The following is a 21,578-nucleotide window of genomic DNA, read 5'->3' on the forward strand; positions in this document are numbered from 1 at the left end:
AGTGCAACATGTTGTATGTTCTTTAAACGCTTTATTGCATTGCTATTACAGATATTGTGCATTGGGAATATTGAGCATTGACTGACTAAAGGCAAAATGAAAAGGTGAGTATTTCAGTGTTCAACGCAGCAGTAGAACAACAAAAGTAAATGTGTGTTACAGTGTGTATCTTAAAAACAATTTTCCACCTATTTTATTTTGCTGTCACAGCTGCACAACTCAGCGGCGTTCGAAGAAACAGAAATATCTAAATAAGAAAAAGTCATCATGAGGCCAATTATAAGCCAAAAAACTGTAGAACTGAAAGTCTACAAAGGACCTGTCAAAGTCTTTCCACACACAACCCACGCACCCACACACAGTTCCAGCTCGCTTTCAGTGTGTGAGGTAACCTCAACATGTACCTCTTCAACTACAGACGACTGTGGTTGGTGGCTGAGTCACAGCTTGTCTCTGATGTCACTGCAGACAGAATCACTAATGAACGAATTTCCAACCAAGTTGGCTCTGTGGCTGCGTTTTTCAGTCTACCTCTTTGCTATTAAGTACATCACAAGCAGCCTTTTCAATGTGGAGTGACTACAAAGATTCACAACAGCTATATACAGTAAAAGTCTACCGCCAGCTGCAAGATCAGAGGGCTTTGAATAAAAAAAGGTTTCACAGAATTCTAGCTAAAGCAGTTTTCCTGTATACACAACCTGGTTGTTAAATAAGTTATAAAACCTGTAGATTATGATTGTTTAAATACTTACTTTGTTGCAAGGCTACATTAGGAGCAGTGAATCATAGCCTTTCTTAAAAGAGCGGACTCAGAAGCTGTGTCCTCTTGGTGAAATGCAGCATTCGAGAATGTGCTTATGGTCCTGTCTGTTGACAGCTCAGAGGCTGGAAGGTGACGTGCAATGTCACTCTCCATCTTGAAAGTCATTAAGTAACCTGTCAGTTTTCATTAAGGAAAACTGTAGTAGGCTACGGAGGGGCGTCAGTGCTTTTGTTGCAGATTGCTTCATGTGTTTGTGTATTTAGCACAGAAGAAAGTCGAGGACGAACTAGAGAAGAATTGTACATTATTGCACAAACAGTTCTCAATACAAAACGTTCGAGGTAAGTGAAGGTGTCAGTGCAGTCACTCATGAGTAGGCTTCTCAGTCCATGCTGTGCTTGTGAACCATGACGAGCATTTTGCAGCTTGTGACTCAGATCATTGTGTCAGCACTTGTCCATTATCAGACGGTGTGTGTCGTTACTTACGTGATTACCGCACTACTGTGTCCTTTATTGTTGAGGTGCACAGAAAACACACGTTGTTTATCCAGAAGAAATGCAGCAGAGTTCATTCTGGACAAGTTGGCAGTTATTCAAGAATCCTGGTGTTTCTGCTGATGTAAAGCAATATATATTGTCATGATTCTCTTTATCACTCTCTCTTTTTTAAGGTGTCATTACATGGGACAAATCTAGTCATAATCTTCCATTCTCAAACAAACCCTGTAAAAAACTAAAACTATTAACAAGAAGTTTGTTTTGGTTTGGTGCGGCTAAATGTAGATTAAATCTCTTTAACACATGGGTAAAAATACACGCAGATAATAACACATTACTGAAAAATACAGAAAATTTAGTAAAATAATTATCTTCTTTGAGAATACAGTTGAATACGCTATACGGCAAACTGCAACACAAACTAGTTTTAAAATAGACTATTTTTTAGTTTGTATCAATTTTATGTTTAATGCTGACTTTACAGACACAATATCCCCTATATGAACTTATATTTAACTGAACTTTTGTGTTTTATTTTGTATGCCAACATTGCACACAGACACAAAATTATTGCACAAAAAGCTAAAACGTAGCAGGGTCAAAATTATACTGACACTGGAAATATTTGTTTTTCTTAAATAGTTTATTTTTTTTAGTTGGATAAGGGGAAGAAAATGGATGAAGAGCCATTGTAACTTGTACTCAAGACCAAACACGTTCTCATCCACAGCAATTTGATAACCGCCATTCTAACCACCTTTTTATCTCTGATTGATATTTTAGTTTTTCTCCAGCCAACCGAAATAGATACATTCTTGTTGTGTTGAACTTGCTTCTCAGTAGACCCCCTCAGTGTTTGTGTGGTTAACAGTGTTATTGTCTAGCTAGCAAGCACCACTATGACTGATATTCCTGTTGGGATATTTTACATCCAGGAAATTTACCCAGCACTATTTGTAACCTTTAGGTCCAAGTGCTTGCAAATCTAAACAGTCATTTTCCTCCTGTATCTGTCTCAGAGCTCTGTACCTTTTGTGGGGAAATGCAAGTCCTCCACCTCACAACTAGATCCATCTCTGAGTCTGTTGCAATGATCTTTAACACATCACTTAAGGTTAGAGTTTTTCCTTCTGCTTTTAAAACAACCACAGTTAAACCACTAAAGCAATCAAACTTTGATACTAACTAATAACAGACTAAAACCTTCAAACTCATTACAGATCAATCCTTCCCTTTTTGTGCAAACGATGTCCTACTGGACATCTTCAGAAAATGTGATTGAGGCCATAAATGTTGGTCTTTTAACTGTATTTTTGATTTTACAGCTCATTCTACTATTAAAGACCTCCCTGCCATTCAAACTACACCAAAATAGCTAATCAATAGATAACTGAATAGACAGTTAAATAATCTACTATAGAATTGCCACTCTAAGAAAAAAAGGGCATTTCCTGTAAATTAAGAGAAACCTCCTGTTTTATAATTACAGGAGAGTCCGGGCAATGAGCTGCTAGAACCTCTTTTATAAGTCTACACATTTGCCTCTTACAATTTCAGCCCAAAGAATTGTGGTACAGCAGCATTTCTTTATCATGTAGAAAAACTGAAACCTACTGTTGAAATTGCTCAGTATCTCAGGAAGTAGTTAAACTTCTTTACACTTAAAGAAAGTCCCTTTCTTCACTCTTCTGGCCCACTTAAGATCATAGCGGCCTGTATGTGGTCCACCATGTAAAATGAGTTGACATCCCTGGTTTAGATCATATATCACTGACAGGAAAGATTGGGTATCAGCCACTCATGACTTTCCTGTGGTGTTCCACATGGCAGTTGTCTTGGTTTATTACTTTTGCCCTTATATGGGCTACAACTTGGCAACCTGTTCACACAGCATAACGTGTTACCATAGTTGTGCAGATGATACATAGCTATCCCTATCTGAGTTAGATGATGTACTGAACTCTCTAACACTGTATTTGACTGACATTAACAAATAGATCACTGCAAACCTCTTAAAACTTAACAAAAACAAAATGTGAGTTCTTTTAATTGGGCCTAAAATCAAACATGATATGTTAATTCATACGTTAGGTACATTAGCTCACAGTAAAAGCCTTATTTTAGACTCTGATTTGAGCTTAAACTCCACATTGATTTTTATCATAAAGACAGCCTTCTTCCATTTTCGGAATATAACCAAGACATTACCCTTTATGAGCCTCCATCACTCTTGCATTCATTTCCAGTAGACTGGATTACTGCAGTGCTCTTTTTGCTGGACTTCCCAAAAACATTAACAGAAAGTTTCAGCTTATCCATAATTCTGCGGCAAAGTTCAGAGCTCATTAGTCCCGTTTTATCAGTCTGCTACAGGATTTATTTAAAATACTGTTACCCGAAAGAAATCTAGCTTCAGGTACTTTACTGTAATTTAACAGCAATATTTGTTTTGCTGCAGGAATAATGGAATAATGATACTAAATGTGTCCCATGCATCACTAACAAATGCAATATTTACTGTTACCGTGTTAATCAGTTGAAATTTACAGTGCTCAGCTATTTGGTTAATAATATTAAACTAAAACCATATAATTAATTTTTTTTTAAAGTTCTACATCTTTAGTAGAAACTGCTGATATATAGAGAGAGACAGTCTTTTTTTGTCTTATCATTGGATTTGTAAAATGTTACAATAAAGCAAAAATTTATGCTTTAAAAACAAAATCATGTTTTAGAACAAAACAAAATGACCTTTTTCATATAAAACCTTTTATTCTAAATATTCAAAAAAGTGGTCATGGTTTAATGTGACATACCATACATTAACACACTGGAAACATACAATGCTATATTGTTTTTAAAAACCAAACAAAGCCCAGGATAGGAAACTCATGATCAATAAACAACATTTAAAATAGCATGCAACACCTGATGATGTCATGTTTAAAAAAAAAAACGATCATGTGTCCATGAAGCCTTCACATATATTCAACAAATATAAATATATATTAAAAAAAAAATACAATGAAAATTATTTGTGTCCTTCCATCACAAACTGTAAAATTCTCATGCATCTTCCAAACCAAAGTTGATATATATTTATTAGTTCATGTTATTATGACTATGATTGATACATGATTCTCGTTTACGGCATTCTGATTTTGAATTAATGAGGGCCAGAGCTTTAAAAGGGCTTTCACAGCATACCCACATGAGCTATTGGAACACCTTTGCAAGCATTTATCGCTGCGTTAAATGATGCATGTGCTTACGTCTATAATGAGGCTCCTCTCAGCTGTCAACGATGGGTGGATACATTCACCATGCTTGAATCAGGATTCTGATGTGAGCTACAGACCTAATTAAAAACTGTCACCTCGGGAAAAGAGAAGGAAACGTAATGTGTGTGGGCGGAAACTTAATGAGCTTCCTCAAACCCGAACGCACACGCTCAGTCGTGCAGTCGTTAATGGTCATACAAACCACCATGTGCATGTGGCCTTATGTGTCCTGACATATTATATAATACTTCATTGACGGTCCTCCTTGACTTTCTGCAGCACTCACAGGCTGTTAATCACGTATCTGACAAGGGAAGCAGCAGCACAGTCTTTTAGGGGCCTTTGCTTTGAGAAGCTACACTAAAGCTGGGATGGCTTTCCTCAGACTACTCAGCAATTATGTACTAATAGTCTTTCTCCCAGTGTATTGCAGTTCAGCACATGGTACAGTTAAGTGTTTACATGGTATTGATTGCTTTTTAGAAACAAAGAGAAGTAACAGTATTATTTGTTAAAGTTCCTTTCTATTTTCCTCAGTGATGCCCCTTTGATTTTATTACACATAATAGCGAATGGCTTTTATACACGAACACACACGACCAGACTCTGCTCAAATCAAGAAAACATGTCAGGGATTATGTTGTGCCCGCTAAACTGAGTCACACTTGGGGATTAATGTCACTTGGGAAGTAAAACTGAAGTAATGTCTCAGACTGTGAAGACCTTAGAAAGGCAAAAAACAAACAAACAAAAATAAAAAACATATTAAAACTATTTCTTACACCTTTAGGAGGTGGGATGATATGCAGCAATAGTTACGATTTCCAATCTTTTGTAAGAGTAGAATTACTTCAGATTTGATATCTAATTGTCATACATATACATACAAAAAATGAAATATATTTCTGCATTTTTATTTATTTAAATGAACTGGAACATATTAGATACATAGAAAAACTGTACTGGCATAATCCTGAGGTCAGATTAAAAGGTCACTTTTGCTGACCATATCACAAACTAATTTTTCTCCCAAAGTCGTCTAAATGAAATATCAAGCTGATATAAGCTGGAGTTAAGTTTGTTAAACGTTACGATTGGTAGTTCATGGACATACATATTTGACAACTAATCCTTATATAAGACCTTGTTTGTTTGGTTCAAGCTGTTTTAATTTACTTTTCCCTGAATTTCATCATTGTCTGTGTCTTGGCATAGCAGCTATGGGAATATTAGATGAAGCCAAACTGTAAAGTGTGAAAGAACAACAAAGACCATATAAGGATACAGGGGGAGGTGCCATAAATCACAAACCTATCAACCATGAAACTTCATTTGTGTTCCATTAGGGGCCTTTGTGCTCTCAGTTTAGCTTAGCATTCAATTTCCAGATTGTGGTTTTTGCTAAAACATCCTCATTTACATTACCCCTGCATGTTAAATGGCATTCAAGGGTAACTGGTGTGCTTGAACTAAAGGGTTGACTGGCCTCTCTACTGCCACAACTGGAGTCTCAAGACAAAGGACACTTTGGGTACCTCTAAGATGCCAACTTCTTTGACAAACTAGCAGTATTTAATGGCAGCAGAATGGAGGAAGGTTGATATGGCATAACAAGTCATCTTATAAGACAAACTGTAAAACTGTAAATGGCACTATTAAATGAACGGAACAGTGCCAGCTGTTGCTGTTTAAATGCACTGAACAAAATCAGACAAGCAAGATGCACTAAAGACACTAGGAGAGACTAAAATGGAAAATATCCCTTAAAAATTGATTAACTTTTATATTTTAATAATTTAAAAGAAGAAATAGATTCATATTCTGTGTAATTATAAATGGAAGTTAGATATAGGCTGTGCCTGAATAACATTCCTGCCATTAGTATAAATTTTCATCAACACCAAACCTGCAAGAGAGCGGCATTTATTTAAACAATTTCTTCTTGTATATGATGCCACTAGTATATCTGTAAAGCCTCAATCGGGTCACTAATGTGACACACAGTAAATAAGGATTTCTGATTGTATACATTCACTAACAGCAATACATAACAGACCTTATCTTTACGAATAGAGGAACTATTCCCCAACCAGCTCAATCACAGAGAGCGGTAAGGTGGAGATGTGCCTCACAGCTTCAGATATTTTACTACTACAGTACCTCAAATGCCAGAAGTCCATTTAAATTCAGTTTTCAAAACCCTGAAATGCTAGATTTTAGAAATATCTTATTCTTCTGTCAGGAAAGCAAGATCATAGCTTTGGTATACTGGAGTTAGAGCAGGGGTGTCAAGCTCCAGGCCTCGAGGGCCGGTGTCCTGCAGGTTTTAGATGTGTCCTTGATCCAACACAGCTGATTTAAATGGCTAAATTACCTCCTCAACATGTCTTGAAGTTCTCCAGAGGCCTGGTAATAAACTAATCATTTGATTCAGGTGCGTTGACCCAGGGTGATTTCTAAAACCTGCAGGACACCGGCCCTTGAGGCCTGGAGTTTGAGACCCCTGAGTTAGAGGGTTTGATCAGAAAGCCTGGCACTGTGGTTAGTGTAACTGTCGGCACATTAAGATGGTTAAAGAAAAAAGAAACTAAGACAGTTGATAGAGCGGTGACCTTTTGTCAAATGTTACCTCAAGTAATCAAATATATCTCAAAATGCTTTCTCCTCCCTTGTCATGCAAACTGTAAGTTCCTCAAGTCAAAGAAAAAAAAAAGTCCACTTATTTTCCAAGACACATCCCAAATACATCTTTATCACTGCTGTTCTTAAAAATAAGAAGTATGAGAGCTCGCGCAAGTGCTGCTCAGTCTCTCACACGCCGTCATCCTCAAAGGTTCAGTATACTTTTTAGTAAGGCACGAGTGGAATATTCCTCATAATGAGAAACTGAATGTCAGTCACAAAGGAACTAATATGTCAACATTCATCTCTATAGCGAGGGCAGACTGACCGGCAGATGCAAGGCATATAAATTCATGCTGTAACAAGCGTAATGCAAAAGAAAGAGGGACATTCCTTTGTGTTAGCACAGAGCTGCTGCCTTGTAGAGAACATGTGTTCATTGTTGATGATGCAGTGTTTTTATCAGTGAGGATCCTCTCGATCTGATGCAGATTTCAGGGCCTCTGAAAAATTCAGCAGGAGCTTTGCACAGATACGTCTATTGCTTCCGAAGTTTGATGAATTTATTGGTCTCTTTGATTGCAGGGGGTAGGAGGACAGGATGCCCAGTGTGTTGCTACCTCAGTACAGGGTTTTCATTTCCTTCCTCTGCTCAGGAGAAGTTTTCTTTTTTTTCTTCAAGCTCATGCCTCCAATACAATCATTTGTTCCAGTCTGGAACAATTTTTTTTTTTTTTTTTGATTTGGCTCAGTCACTAGCACAGCAGTCAGTCAGTCACGTTGATGGTAACATAAAGTCTTCAGACTTCTTTCACAGACTAAATCCAAACTGTGTGTTTTTATGTGTGAGGCTCACACACATGAAGGGTACATGGCTTCATGACTGATTTATGGGATGGTTGGAACACAGTCTACTTAACAAATGTGTTTGGGTATCTCATCAGCGATGCTCTGTGAATTAACACAAAAGCATGTTTGTATCTGTAATCTCTGTCAGCGGCTAGATGTATTTTACACAGCTCCCCAAATCTTATTATTCACGCTGCTCCTCATTTGAGGTTTTCGATGATGGCGATCTCCTGTCGGTCGGCGTATTCTGGGCTGAGGCCGTTTAGATAAAGGCTGCCGTTCCTCGCCAGGGCCCCCGGGACAGGACTGAGGGAAAGATTCACTGTGGGATAACCCTCTCTGTCCTCACAAAAGTTAGCTGACAGCGTCCTCTTGCCAGGGGTCATTTCCTGGTTGATGGACGCATTAATACCCAGCTCAGATGACAGCTTGCGCTTGATGGATGCAGCACGCTGAAACTTGTCATAAATGTCAACACTGAGTCGCCTGCGGGTCTCTTTGAACTCTGCTGACACATTTGCAGTCCATTCTGCTGCATGTGCACGAAACTCCCCAACCTGCAGAAAAAGAATGAAGATTGATGTTTGAAGGCGATCAAACATGTGATTCTAAGTTCCTCTATCTACACCTGGTGTTAGAAAAGTCTAGTTTCACTTAATGTCTCTGTTTATTTGTGTTTGGGTAACATGCGTGTTAAAGAATTATATGATTGCTGGTATTTTAGAGTGATAAAATTATTATGATAGATTGTGCAGTTGCACTTGTTGGTGATTTGTGTGCAGGTGGTTTTGGACAAAGACCTGGAGCTGTCTCCAGGGTTGCCAGATTTGTGGGTTTCCCACAGATTTGGGCTACTATTAACATGGGATCCCATGCTGAACTTTGTTTGTCCTCAGACTGGGAAGATTTGAATACAAATTATGTGAAACAGTACATGCTCATGTTCTGCTCTACAGTAAATGTCATTTTAGTCCATTATTAGCTGACAGCCAGACAGCACAATGACATCATGATATATCTGTCATCTTAGCTGGTGGCTGGTTAGGACCCAAATTCAGACTCTAGAGGCAGACAAAATTAAACACAAGGTGAACCTTTTTTCAGGGTGACGGTAGAATCGACAATATGAAGGCCAGTGAAAGGTAGTTCACTTCAATTCAATTTTGTTTGTAAAGCGCCAAATCACAGCAACAGTCACCCCCGCGAGCAAGCACTTTCGCAACATGGGGAAGGAAAAACTCCCTTTTAACAGGAAGAAAACGCTGACAGAACCAGGCTCAGGGAGGGGCGGCCATCTGCCACGACTGGTTGGGGTGAAAGAAGGTTGAATCTGCTTAACTCAGAAACAGGTAGCAAACACAGGAATGACAAAAGATGCTCTGACAACAACTGAAGGGAAAGACTGGGCTTAAATATGTACACTGAGTTAATCAAGGGAAGTGGATACAGGAGGGTGATGAGACACAGCTGAACCTAATTTAAAAAACAGGGCAAGGAAGTAAAACTAAAAACAAGAAACAACCAGCTACCAAAACATAAAACATAAAATAACAAAAGGGGAAGAGAAACAAGGAGTTAAGATACAAAAGGACACTGGGGAGGCTAGACTATGTAAAGCATTCAAAAATATACTGTAAACACTAACAAAAACCAGACTACCAAGGTTGTCTGAACTCAAGACCAAACACAGCAGTAGTATAATAAAACAATAAAAAAAACTAAGACCCTAAAGAACCTGTCACAACTGAAACAGGACACTTAATAACCAAGAATTCAAAGTTTCAAAACACAAAAACTTTCCAAAACTTAGGGTTCCAAAACACAGGACCATGAGAATAGCATATCGTATAATATCCAAGTATTCAAGTTCTGTTGATATACATTTATTGTTGTCTTGAAGTTAAAATGATATGTTGCTTTTATAGGCTGGTAAAGATTCATAAAAGCTAAAATGGGTAAATTTAGCTGACAGGAGGCTGCTAGACAACCAGATGAGATCATAATTTCGGGTATGGATAAGACTTTTTAGGGTCCCTAAATGCACCCATGTGCCAAATTTGGTGACTGAACTGATCACTCTGATCGGTTCAGTCATAAATTAATATAACATCCATAAATAAAAAAGTCATATTAAATTTGTTAACGTCAGTGATCCACCAACATTATTCATCATGTACATATATCAACATGTACATACACAACCTGCCGTACTAATATGGGGATCCCATTGCAGCATATTAGGCTGGTTTTGGTCTTGCTATTGCTGGTTGTTAGGGTGGTTTTGAGACACCGACATGGCAACCCCGAGGCTTCTCTATTTCTGGCACAGTTCTAAGCATCTACACTAGAGACACTTTTACTGCCATCCTCTGTCACACAGTCAGATTAAAATTTAATTCATGTGAAGAGACAAAGTAATTTTTTATAACTCTAATGTAAAACATGGAGTTGAAGCACTAAATCCAGGAAAAACAAAAAAACTTGGATGAGTTACATGAACATGGTTTATAAAATGTCATTTCCATTAATCGGTGCAAACCCCTGTTTAATAGCTCTTATCCAGAGCATTCTTCCACAAAACGTGCCAGCACTCCAGTTAACAATGAGCACGACAGACCTTTTTAACATTAATTCATTATTTGCAATAAAAGTTAGCAACCGTAAAGGCCAACAGCAGATGTGGAACTTTATGAGAAGAGAGAAATGAATGAGAATAAAATTCTTTAAAGCATTAGTACATTTAGTCTCATTCTCTTGTGCTATCATTAGAAACCCGAGGGTAGTGGACTTACAAGGACTTAAAAGCAGGGAAATGTTTCCGAAGTCAATGTGGTTTTTAGAAATGGGTCTGTGTTGCGAGGTTTTTTGCTGCATTTGGCACAAGATGTTGTACACACATCAGAGGGTGCAGACATTTTCCCAACCATTCATCACTGGCCTGCTGAGATTTTTTTTTCCTAAAGAATATTAATGCAGGAGCCTAAAGCAATGAATAAAAAGAATTAGTTTTTGTCATTGAGCTGTGTGTGACCTACTGAACAGGCCTCTGGGGGATATATACTGTATGTGCTTTGCACAGTATGCTTATTTATGGTTTCTGAATAGTGACAGGGAAGAGGGAGTTAGGCCAACACATCATTGATCCCACCTTCATTATAAATTAGACCTGTTTCTCCGGGCTGTTTTGTTTATTTATTAGGCTCTAAGGTACACTTGAATTGAAAATGATGGCGCACATTGGAGCACAAACACTGCACGCTTTCCCCGCTGTCTTCTCACTTTCTCTTCCCTTCCCCTAATCCATTCCCCCAGTCTCCCACTTTGTCTGTCAGTAATGCAATTCCCTGCAGAGCTCACAGCCTACACAGCTGTACTCCTAATTATGGCTGTGAGAGGATTTCCCACTATAGAGTGCTATATGCCCTTTAATGTGTGCATGAATGTGTGGCTTTTCCCATTCTTTCTACATATAAATAATGAACCTGCCACAGCAGCACAGTTTCATATTTATCAGCACCTGCCACTGCAAACACACCAAAGATTTTGACCAAGTCTTGCACAAAATGGCATTTTTACATAACAGGGTGGGGACAGGATGGAGATTGAGCATTTCACTTTCAACTGTTTGTGAGGAAAAAACTAAAAAAATAGAGACAAATATGATCATATTCAGTAACTGCAAAGAAACCCCTCCATCGACAGAGTTATATTTGTGGATAGTTAATCTGTAGCATCAGTGTGAAACACTTTAACACATGTAAAGTTGTTTGGTTGTAATTTGAAAGAAATGATTGAGGATTTTCTGAGAGAAAGAGCTTGAATGATCTAAAAGGCTGATTGGTGAGCCACAGCTGAACCCAGTGTCCTTCTATACTAGACAGTTACAGCAACTCGTTGCTTCAATTTTACTTGACGCCTTCCACCCTTTGCACAGCAATTTTTAGTTTCTTCCATCTGGGTGAAGTGTAAAACAACGAGGCTTAAAAACAATTTTTTTCCGGCTGCCATCTTTCAGATGAACAGATCATAGTTTTGCTTATATTGCTTATTTATGCTTCATGATGTGGCAATTCTTTATCATTATGTATTCAATTCATTAGGTTGTATTAGGCTTGTGTTTGTTTTAAAAGTGTGCAGGATTACTTATTGCAGACCAAATGTACTCACAGGTACAAAGAAAGTAACCTGAACCTTTCTGTCATTGGAAAAAAATGCATTAACCACAAATTTGTTAGCTTTGCTACTTAAAGAGTGAAAATTCACTGAATACTAATTTATCATCTCAATATACTTTGTAGAGCAGGGGTGTCAAACATAAGGCCTGGGGGCCAGAATTGGCCCAGCAAAGACTCCAATCCTGCCTGCTGGATGGCTTTGGAAAATCTTCCAAACTTGGTGGATACTTCGTGTGAAATAAAGGCCAAACAGCAATTTTTTTTTAAGTGAAAAAGAAATATGCTAATAGACCACTCAGTTAGTGCCAACCACGAGCTTGGTTCCTCAAGCATGGGACGCTATTTGCATAAGACTCTAAGATAAATTTTGTGATTCGAGGGGCTGACAGAGTTGTTTTTTTGACAAATAGTTCAGATTCTGCATATCTGCATGCTTTATGTTGTCAGTAAAATCAATAAAAGAGCCAGCTTAACAGCACTACTTGCCTCTTCTTTAGTTTTCTTGGAGATGACCCGAAACCAGTCTCCGATCATACTTAGTACTGCAGCAAAGTATGCCAAGCCCACCAAAATCCAGAAGAGCACCACGGGTTTATAGTAATCAAGGTATTCTGGTTTCTCGAACCCACCTGAAAAACAAACAAAACTGTGTTATAAAAGTCAGTTACATTGTTCTGGGATACTTACAGTGCTGTGCAAAAGTCTCGAGCCACCTATCATTTCTCATTTACATTTTGCTGGGAAAATGTAATAGCTGCTAATATTTATTCAAATATATGTGTGCCAATATTTACTACAAGATCCCCAACAGCACTGGCTGAAATCAGCCCCAAGCCATGACAGAGTCACCACCATGTTTCACAGCTGGTGGTAGAAAAAAGTTTTAAACCTGAATTCATTACTCTATAAGACCTGCAGCTCTTAATTTTCAGTCCAGCTCTTGTGTAATTTGCCATTCAACAATCTTTTCTCAATGTTCCCCTTCCTTAAGAATGGCTTCTTAATATCCACCCTTTACCTGAGATCATTTCTGATCAGTGTTCAGTGAATAGCAGGTGAGAGAACTGAAGTTTCACACGCACCTTTCAGGTCCTGTGTCAGGTCTTTGTTGGATATTTTCCTATTTCTTAAGTACATGACTTTCAGATACTTTTCATCTGCTGTAAATAGTTTAAGGCCTGACGTTTCTTTGGTCCCCCACTTGTCCAATTTCCTCAAACTTTTTAAAGAAACCTTGCACACTGTGCAAAGTTTTCAGCTCATAGATTCTTGGGAATCATCTTGTTGGTGCAAATATGCTATTTTATGCATTTAAAACTGTTAGATTTGACATCTGTTTTTGCAGCAGGCTACTAATAACAAAATGCCTAAAAATAAAATTTAAAATAGGTTCTTTCCCAAACTGGTTGGTCCCTTGAGTTAGGTGCCTTTTTTTGAATGATTGAATGATTTGTAGGTCAGCCTTTTGAACAGTCAGGTACAGGGAATGGTCAGAAAATGAGTGAAAAAGCAGCCAATGTCCAAAGAAAAACTTTTAAGAAAGTCTCAAGAACACTTTTAAATGAAGATGTCTGGCTCCTTGGAAGAAATGAGTAGTAGCTAAAGACTTTTGCACAACGCTCTGCTTGACTTCACCCAAATCTACGAATGACCCAGGAATAGGAGCTTTTATATAATGATTTTTCTATCATACATCCATGTTGCATCAGTTCATGGGCTGGTTCTGGTTTTCTGTCATTGTGCACATATTACCTTAAGCCCATTTAAATGCCACCTCAGCCCCCATTATGGTCCTTACCTTTCAAATACTCCGTAAAATATCAGCAGGGATGAAGAGTCAGAGCCAGCCAGCTCAGTGTGCAGTTAGATAACAACAACATTAATCAACGGGAGTCCACGTTGATTAGCTTAGTGTAGCTACTGGGGGTTGGCACAGGTGCCACAATCTAATCTACAATCATTAGGCCTGCTCAGGGAAGTTTAATCCAGCAGTCTAAGTGTTTGTGATTTATCCCATCTGCCTTTCTCTTGTTATCTGCCAAGAAGGTCAAATCAAGCTAATACCACCTGCTACACAAATACACACAAGCTACGAAAAATGGACAGTACACCTTCTTACTTTTTCTATCACAGACATACTGTATGATGTACAGTGTGTTTAGTTAATTGTTTATAATTATTCTTTTTGGGTGTTTACAGACTTGCGTCATGAAATAGTGTGACATTTCGAGAAATGCAGTACGCTTTTTACATTTCTTGTGGTGAGTCATGATCAGTGCTCTTCTCGGGTTTATTTATGGAAGGAGAATGAATGTACTTCCAGCAGCTGTATAAAATTTGAAAATAAGCAGGAAGCAGGGTATATCTGAAGATAACAAAATGCCAACCGGTCCATCAGACACAGTGTGACGCATTGTTTATTCTGCACAAAACCCCCCCAACAACTGTAAAACAAGCTTGCTGTTTCACAAAGATTAAACAAAATGGGAATAATTACTGTGAAATGAGCCAATGTCCGAAGGAAAAAATGTGAGAAACTTTCAAAAAGATGGAGAACTATTGCCCCAAACTACTTTAAAAAATTACTAGAAGGTCTGTTATGCTTGCTTAGATATAAAGGAATTTCCATCAACATCTGCAAAACACCAAATGAAGACAACATTTGGGAGAATAATCTGATGTTCTGGTAGAGCTCCAGAGACTCACACAATCAGTGGCTATGAGCTTGGTGGTCTTTACAGTTAAATATGTTATTGGTGTTCATAAGAACTACTGTCAAAGTGCTTGTAAATGAAAGTGAGGCACAGAATGTAATTGTAGTACACTGGGAGGCTTATCACTGCTGTGCAGATCCTTAGAGTCAGGCTGGCCGATAAATCGTTCAGCTATAAATACACTGATTCTACATAAAAATGAAGGACAAAAGAAAATTTCAAGTGACCTTTTTCTCCAGCGACAAAGTCTCCAAAGCCGATGGTGGTGAGCGTGATGACGACAAAGTAGATGGACTCGAGAGTGCTCCACTCTTCGATGTGCTTGAAGATGACGGCTGGCAGGGCCACGAAGATGAGGCACCCGAACAGGATGAAGAGCAGCGTGGAGATGACGCGAATCTTTGTCTGGCTGACTTTCCACTTCTGTAGGGAGATTTGTTCACATGAAGAATACATGATGTGCACTTTCGGAGACTAAAACTTTAAATTCAAGTGAGTGATAGGGAAGTGCTGGAAAGAATTTAAACACAGCGCAGAAGCTTTAAATGCGAACACTACGGCTGAATTTTATGAATAGTTACCATGTGCTGTGGTTTCTAATGTGCTAATAAAACAAGCTGTTTGTTTTTCCTTACAGGTGCGGCAGTTGGCGATACATCGTAAATTTTTATTTGTACGCTATCCTTTTATTCCACTCCGGACCAGCCCATTTTTTTTCCTGCCTGTCCTGCCTTAGATATTATCAATATGTATACTACATATAATGTAATAACTGAAAAAACAACAACAACAACAAAAACATGCTTTTATTTATTTATTTATTTGGATCTGAATATTGTAATGAGTCACTTTCTTTGACCTCTTCCTAGGAATAAATTGTATGTTTTCTAACATCTCAAACATCAAGCTGTGAAGTTCATGTGACATCATTTCCACTCTCAGATGGAACGCCCACCCATGACTCGACATCCCTTGGAAATGCTCTAATAACAGATTTACCACACTTTTAGTAGCAGCTACTGTATGCTAATTGATTCATTACAGTCAGCGCTTTCAGTGCTTCAACAACAGCATGCACATTTCATTTCCTCATTATCCCCAGAGTTCATCTTTTCCTTGAGTTACTCTGCATTATATTCTGCACGCTGTCCTTTTTTGTGCTGCCCTTGCACTCATGGTGACTGCTTTCAGCTGGGTCTCTTAGTATCATGCCCTTTTCCTCTGCAGTTATGTAAGACCAAAGCACAGCACCTCAGAGGTAAAGTATAAAGAGCAGACAGCCCTCAGATCACTCTGTCTGTGATGTCTTATGTCCTCATTGAACTCAAAAAAGCATAGTACAACAATGCACAGTTGTAAGGTAATCTACAGCTAATGTTATAGAAACAAATTAAAACTGCATCACTGTATTTCCATGGAGACCAGTGAAGCTGATGGTTTTCAGCACCTTCACTGCACAGCAGTGAGTTCAGCAGTCCATCTTTTTCCATTGTCTCCATGACCTTCCAACCTGTCTTTGTCTCCCCGGGGAGGGACAGAGCCAGCTATACATCAAAATCAGTACCATGACAAAATGCTTTTGTCAGTGCTTTTATACTGAAACAGGAGACTCTTAAACTACTTTTTGAGGGGACACATCATTTCAGCTGACTTTTACGGAAGAATAACAAACTACATATTCAAAGTAAATAAGTTCTGTAAAACAACCAGTATCATATCGAGATTTCTTACTACTGCCAAGTTGAAGTATTTTGGCCTTTTTGTGGATTAAATTGGCATAATATTTAGCAGCAAAAACTAAAATAATCATGTTATTTTTGTATGAAAAGAATGAGAAAACAGCAGGACAGTACATCAGGAAATGAAAAACATCTGATAATTAAGCCCTCATCTTTTTTTTGTCTTTCTTCTAGGAATCTACCAGATGCTACACTCTTCAATGTAATAGAAGTCAGTGCTTATTTACCTTATCAACAGATTTGTATTCATTTTTAATCTAAATTCGCAATAAATTTCACTTTTTAAAACTTTATTCATGTATAACGTCACTGATGGATAGAGAACATATCTTACCACGATCATCTTCTCTACTTTGGCGATGCCCTTCCCAAAAATAGTTCCCAACTGGTCCCCGACACCAGCCAGTAAGAATCCAAATAGGGGAATCCCCAGCAGGGCATAGATTATACAGAAGATCCGCCCACCTTCTGTGTGAGGAGAGATGTTCCCAAATCCTGAGAGAAATGACACACACACAGATAAAACGGAGTGACAGTTTCAGTGATGTTATGTTTCCAAATTATTCTATCCTTTGAAGCAGAACATAGTTTTAATGTACAATTTGCATACTTTCTAACATAAAACTTAAAGGTGATTGTTGATTCATAGTTGCACCTGTTTTACTTTTCTCTGAGCTTTCAGTCATGAAATTGCACATTTTTTTTAATCTTATTACTCTCTGCTTTTGCTATATCACGCTTGTCAGTTTAAATCATGAAAAATCAAGTGAACAAGTGTTTGGTTTTTCTTCTGGAAATGGAATGGAACATGAAGAGTGAAGGATCCAAATGCAGAAAACAGACACTGGTTTGATTAAACAGAAGGTAATGTGCATTTAGATTAAAAATTCAGATTTAAGTCCTAAACAGAATATGAGCAAAGTCCAAAACCCAAACCCTGGGGCTCAGAGAAACGTGCAAGCAAATGAGCAGAGAAGCAGTGCTACACAACAAGCAACGCAACCAAATCATTGCCTGGTCTCTGGCTGGGTCCCTCCTGATACGGGGGTGGTCTGCCCCCCCACTGGCCACCTCGATGTGTAAGGTGGGCTGACCCATGTTAGAATGTCCGGTCTGTGCCTCCCGGGCTCGTGGGTGCCCGTAGGCCAATTGGGTGGGTTAGGGCATCTTGTCTCAGGGAGCTTGTCTCAGACCCAGACCCACTTTGTGTCATCCCTTTATTGTGATGCAATAAAAGAGCTCCAAGTCTTGAGACTCATCTGCACACTCCAGTCTACTCTTTGCGGTGGTGGCGCTGGGTGCTGCCCCAGACATGGTGGTGTTCAGGACTGCCCTCTGGCAGGGTGTGGGGAATGGGGCTGCCTACTGAACCAGTCATTTGCTGGTTCTCTCCTTCCTTACTTGGTCTTGCATGTCCCGGCCCTATATATCTCATCACTCACACCCTTAGGGTCTTTGGGGGGGAGCATGTAGTTCACCCCAACCCCCCCTTTGATTAGTAACTCTAGTAATTACGCTTCACAACATATAACCACACACATAGGCCTTTGGGGGCTGTGCATTACCCAGAGGCTGGGCAATGGGACTGGGACTCTGGTTCCATCTCTGCCTGCCTTTGGACATGCTCTCTCTCTCACACTCATACTACAAGAAGATTGCTGATTTATGTATCTGTGTATTTTATAATTGTTCTGTTGCACGTGCTGTATGTCTGTTCTTTTTTTATACAAGAGCTGTAGTTGGCCATACATTGTGCTTTTCTTCCTGTCTGTCCTGCCTTAGACATCGTTATAGTATACCACATATAATGCAATTACTGAAATAACACAAATAGAAATGGATAAATAAGCAGAGAAAAGGTGAAATGAATTGAAAAAAAAACAGAATTTCAGAACTTCATTCATTACAGGCTGCACAAAACAAAACCTGGCAGACAAGAAAATTTTCATGAAGTCTGACTGTGCTATGATATGATTGCTGAGAGGCACAAAAGAATAGCTTTGAGAAATTTCAGTAGAAGCTGCGGAACATCTCTGACTCAGAAAAAAGCTTATTATTCACACCGTCTATTCTCAGCCAACTCTAACATGAATGAAAAATGGGGGGGAAAAATGAAACGATGAACACTGAGCTGTACCTCTGAAACCAGAGAAACAAAAATATGAGTCTATGACAGGTTTAACGCCTTTGTTCTAATCTCCAAACCCATATTTAGCTGCAGCTAGAAAATCAAATGGAGGTTATGAAAGTCAACATCCTGTTTAAAAACAAGACCTGCGCCTCTCATACTCCTGACCCCCCACACCCATCAAAATGCAATATCAATTTCATTATTTAACATTTAATAAGGCATCTGCATAATGAACTACATCCACTTTTCTTCATTAATGTAGTCATCTGTCTCAGGAAATGAGCTGCAGGGTGTCTTCTAACAACTTTCCATGCTCACATTGGAGCAGGGTGACACCTAATGTGAGAAAAATTGTCAATCATGGCTCAGTAATTTTAAGATCAGTACAATGGGAGACAGGATGTCGGATTAGGTTTTTTAACCTGCGGGTGACACTGCAAAACAAATGAGAAGCAGGAGCTCTCTAAGTTGAACCTGTACTTAATTCATTTCTTCCTGAATTAATTCTAGTTTATATTCTAAGCTCATCTTTTGTTTTATTTCAATAGGAGACATAAAAGCTTAGCATGGTAAGGGTATTAGTCACACGTGGTAGAAGACATCTGTGGTATTCATACATCTGTCTACTCATTAGGCGATGTTGTTACCTCGTTATGCATAAAAAATCAAATAATAAATAGTTAATAGGAGTGTCATGATGACTACATATTGATTAAAATCATGACAGATATAAATAAAAAATGTTTCTTTTTAGTTTTGTCATTGAAACATGTGCAAACATACATGGAAATACAGTATAAGTATAGTAGAGTACAAGACGAAAACAGAGCTTATACAATTCTAACACCTTAAGAGTCAATATTTGGTATGACTACCTTCATCCTTCAACACAACTAGAACTCTCTCAGGTAAGCTTTTGCATTTTTTCTTTAACCTCCTAAGACCCGAACTCTTCCACAACATGCATTTTTAATTTCTCTTTGATATTTGGGCATATTGGGGCCCGATGAATGTAAAAACAAAGAATTTCCAGATTTTTTTTTTTTACCTTATTTTTGTTTTTAAGAAAAATGAGAGCCACAAATGAGGATATTCATTTAAAATTTTGATAGAACAGTAGCAGTATAATGTCCTCATAAGTGGATATCAGGCCCATGTAGAGCAAAATTGAGTATTTTGGTCAAAATAACCAAAAATGTGATGTCCACATATGTGGACGGCAGGTCCTAGGAGGTTAAGTAATCTTCAGGAATAGTTCTTATTATAAAAAACATTCAAAGCTATTTTTGGATGCCTTTTGATTCATTCTCTAGCAAGATGATCCCACATTACTTCAGTAATGCAGAGTTTGGGGCTCTGGGGAGGCCAATCCATGACTGATCATGTCCATTGTATGTTCTTCTAACCAGATATGCTTTTACTGCACCGGCAGTAAAGCTGAAAAACTAAGATGTATCTAATCAGGCGACTTCCATATGGATCAAAATCTGACAGTGTTTTTAATTCCATCAATTTTAACCTCCAAGACTTCAAAAACCACTGACTGAGCTCCAAACCATGACAGCACCTCCACCATGTGTTTCAGATGGCTGTATACACTCATTGTTGTGCCTCTCTCCTGACCACCTTGGTGCATAGTGACAATGATCTGAAACAAAAGTTTTACTCATTGCCACTTATTTTCAATCTAGTTCTAGTAATTTGGCAAACCTGTTTCCACTGAGACCATTTCTCACAAGGTTTCCCCGAACAGGTCCTATGTTAGGTCTTTGTTGGATTTTTATTTTTCTGATTCTTAAAGGACATGATTTTCAGATACTGTCCATCTGTAGATATTTTTTTTAGTCCTATCACTTGTTCTTCTGTCCTCCACTTGTCCGGTTTCCTCAAAAATTTAAGGCTACACCATGCTGAGACATGCCAAGTGTTCAGCTCATAGCTCTTTGCTAATCACTATTCTGTGGTTGTCACATACAAGTACTGGACTGAAATTGACCACTCAAGACCACTTTGAATTTTTTTTTAAGAAAGTCTGGGTCCTTGGAAGCAAAATATAATTAAATAATGACTGGTTTCACACTTTTATGCAGATATCAGCATGTTATTGTTAATATACTGATTTACTGTGTGACTGTAACTGTGATGTGGTAGTCTGATAGTGTGACAGCCCTGGGCAAAAACAGCCAATTTTAAAGCATTTTTCTTAAAAACATTTTCTTAAAAATATCTAAAAACATAAGAAGTCATGCATTTAAAATACATTAGCTGGCTTCTGCTCTGCCGAGATACTGTTTTCCTACAGGACTTGCAATATATCAGACTGCAAAAACCATGAAAAGTATTCTTGAGTTAGTTTCAGAGCATTGCCTCATGAACAGTACATTAACCTTAAGATTTTAGAAGGAGGAGCCCTGGATCGCCTCTTTCCCGACACAATTGAGTGGATTATGTGATGATTACATATAGTAACACGTCAGGGCTTGTGCAGTCTCTCGTAGGAGCGATGACAATTGCAGTGGACAGTAAAAGCTTAATGACTTCCTTCTAAACTCATTAAGTGACACAGGGAGAGAAAACCAGCTGCACAACATTTAACAGAGTGACTTCATTAGCTACAAAAAGACACAGGCTCTTGGTTTGGTTGCGCTTTCTCTTTCCTTGCATCAGATGTTGGTACAGTGGGTTTGAGGTGGTATCAAAAATATATAAAACTATACCTTTTTATGGAAAACCATTGAACAACATGTTGCAACATGTTCTTGTAAAAACAACCTTCCAACAGAGTCCAAAAGGAGCAAAGT

General features: G+C 38.4%; 1 protein-coding gene across 1 annotated transcript in view; it reads right to left on the reverse strand.

The window, feature by feature from the left end:
• Positions 1–4,013: 4,013 nt before the first annotated feature.
• Positions 4,014–21,578, reverse strand: part of LOC100708445 (potassium channel subfamily K member 2) — a 31,567-nt gene continuing 14,002 nt past the window's right edge. Inside the window, exons 4-7 of the mRNA XM_005454732.4 lie at positions 16,981–17,141; positions 15,135–15,330; positions 12,680–12,822; positions 4,014–8,575 (exon numbers count right to left, since the gene is read on the reverse strand). Coding sequence (XP_005454789.1) covers positions 8,219–8,575; positions 12,680–12,822; positions 15,135–15,330; positions 16,981–17,141 — 857 coding nt within the window. The 3' untranslated portion in view covers positions 4,014–8,218. The remainder of the gene's footprint in view (positions 8,576–12,679; positions 12,823–15,134; positions 15,331–16,980; positions 17,142–21,578) is intronic.

The sequence above is a fragment of the Oreochromis niloticus genome, linkage group LG15 (assembly GCF_001858045.2).
Source record: "Oreochromis niloticus isolate F11D_XX linkage group LG15, O_niloticus_UMD_NMBU, whole genome shotgun sequence".
NCBI classification, from domain to species: Eukaryota; Metazoa; Chordata; class Actinopteri; order Cichliformes; family Cichlidae; genus Oreochromis; species Oreochromis niloticus.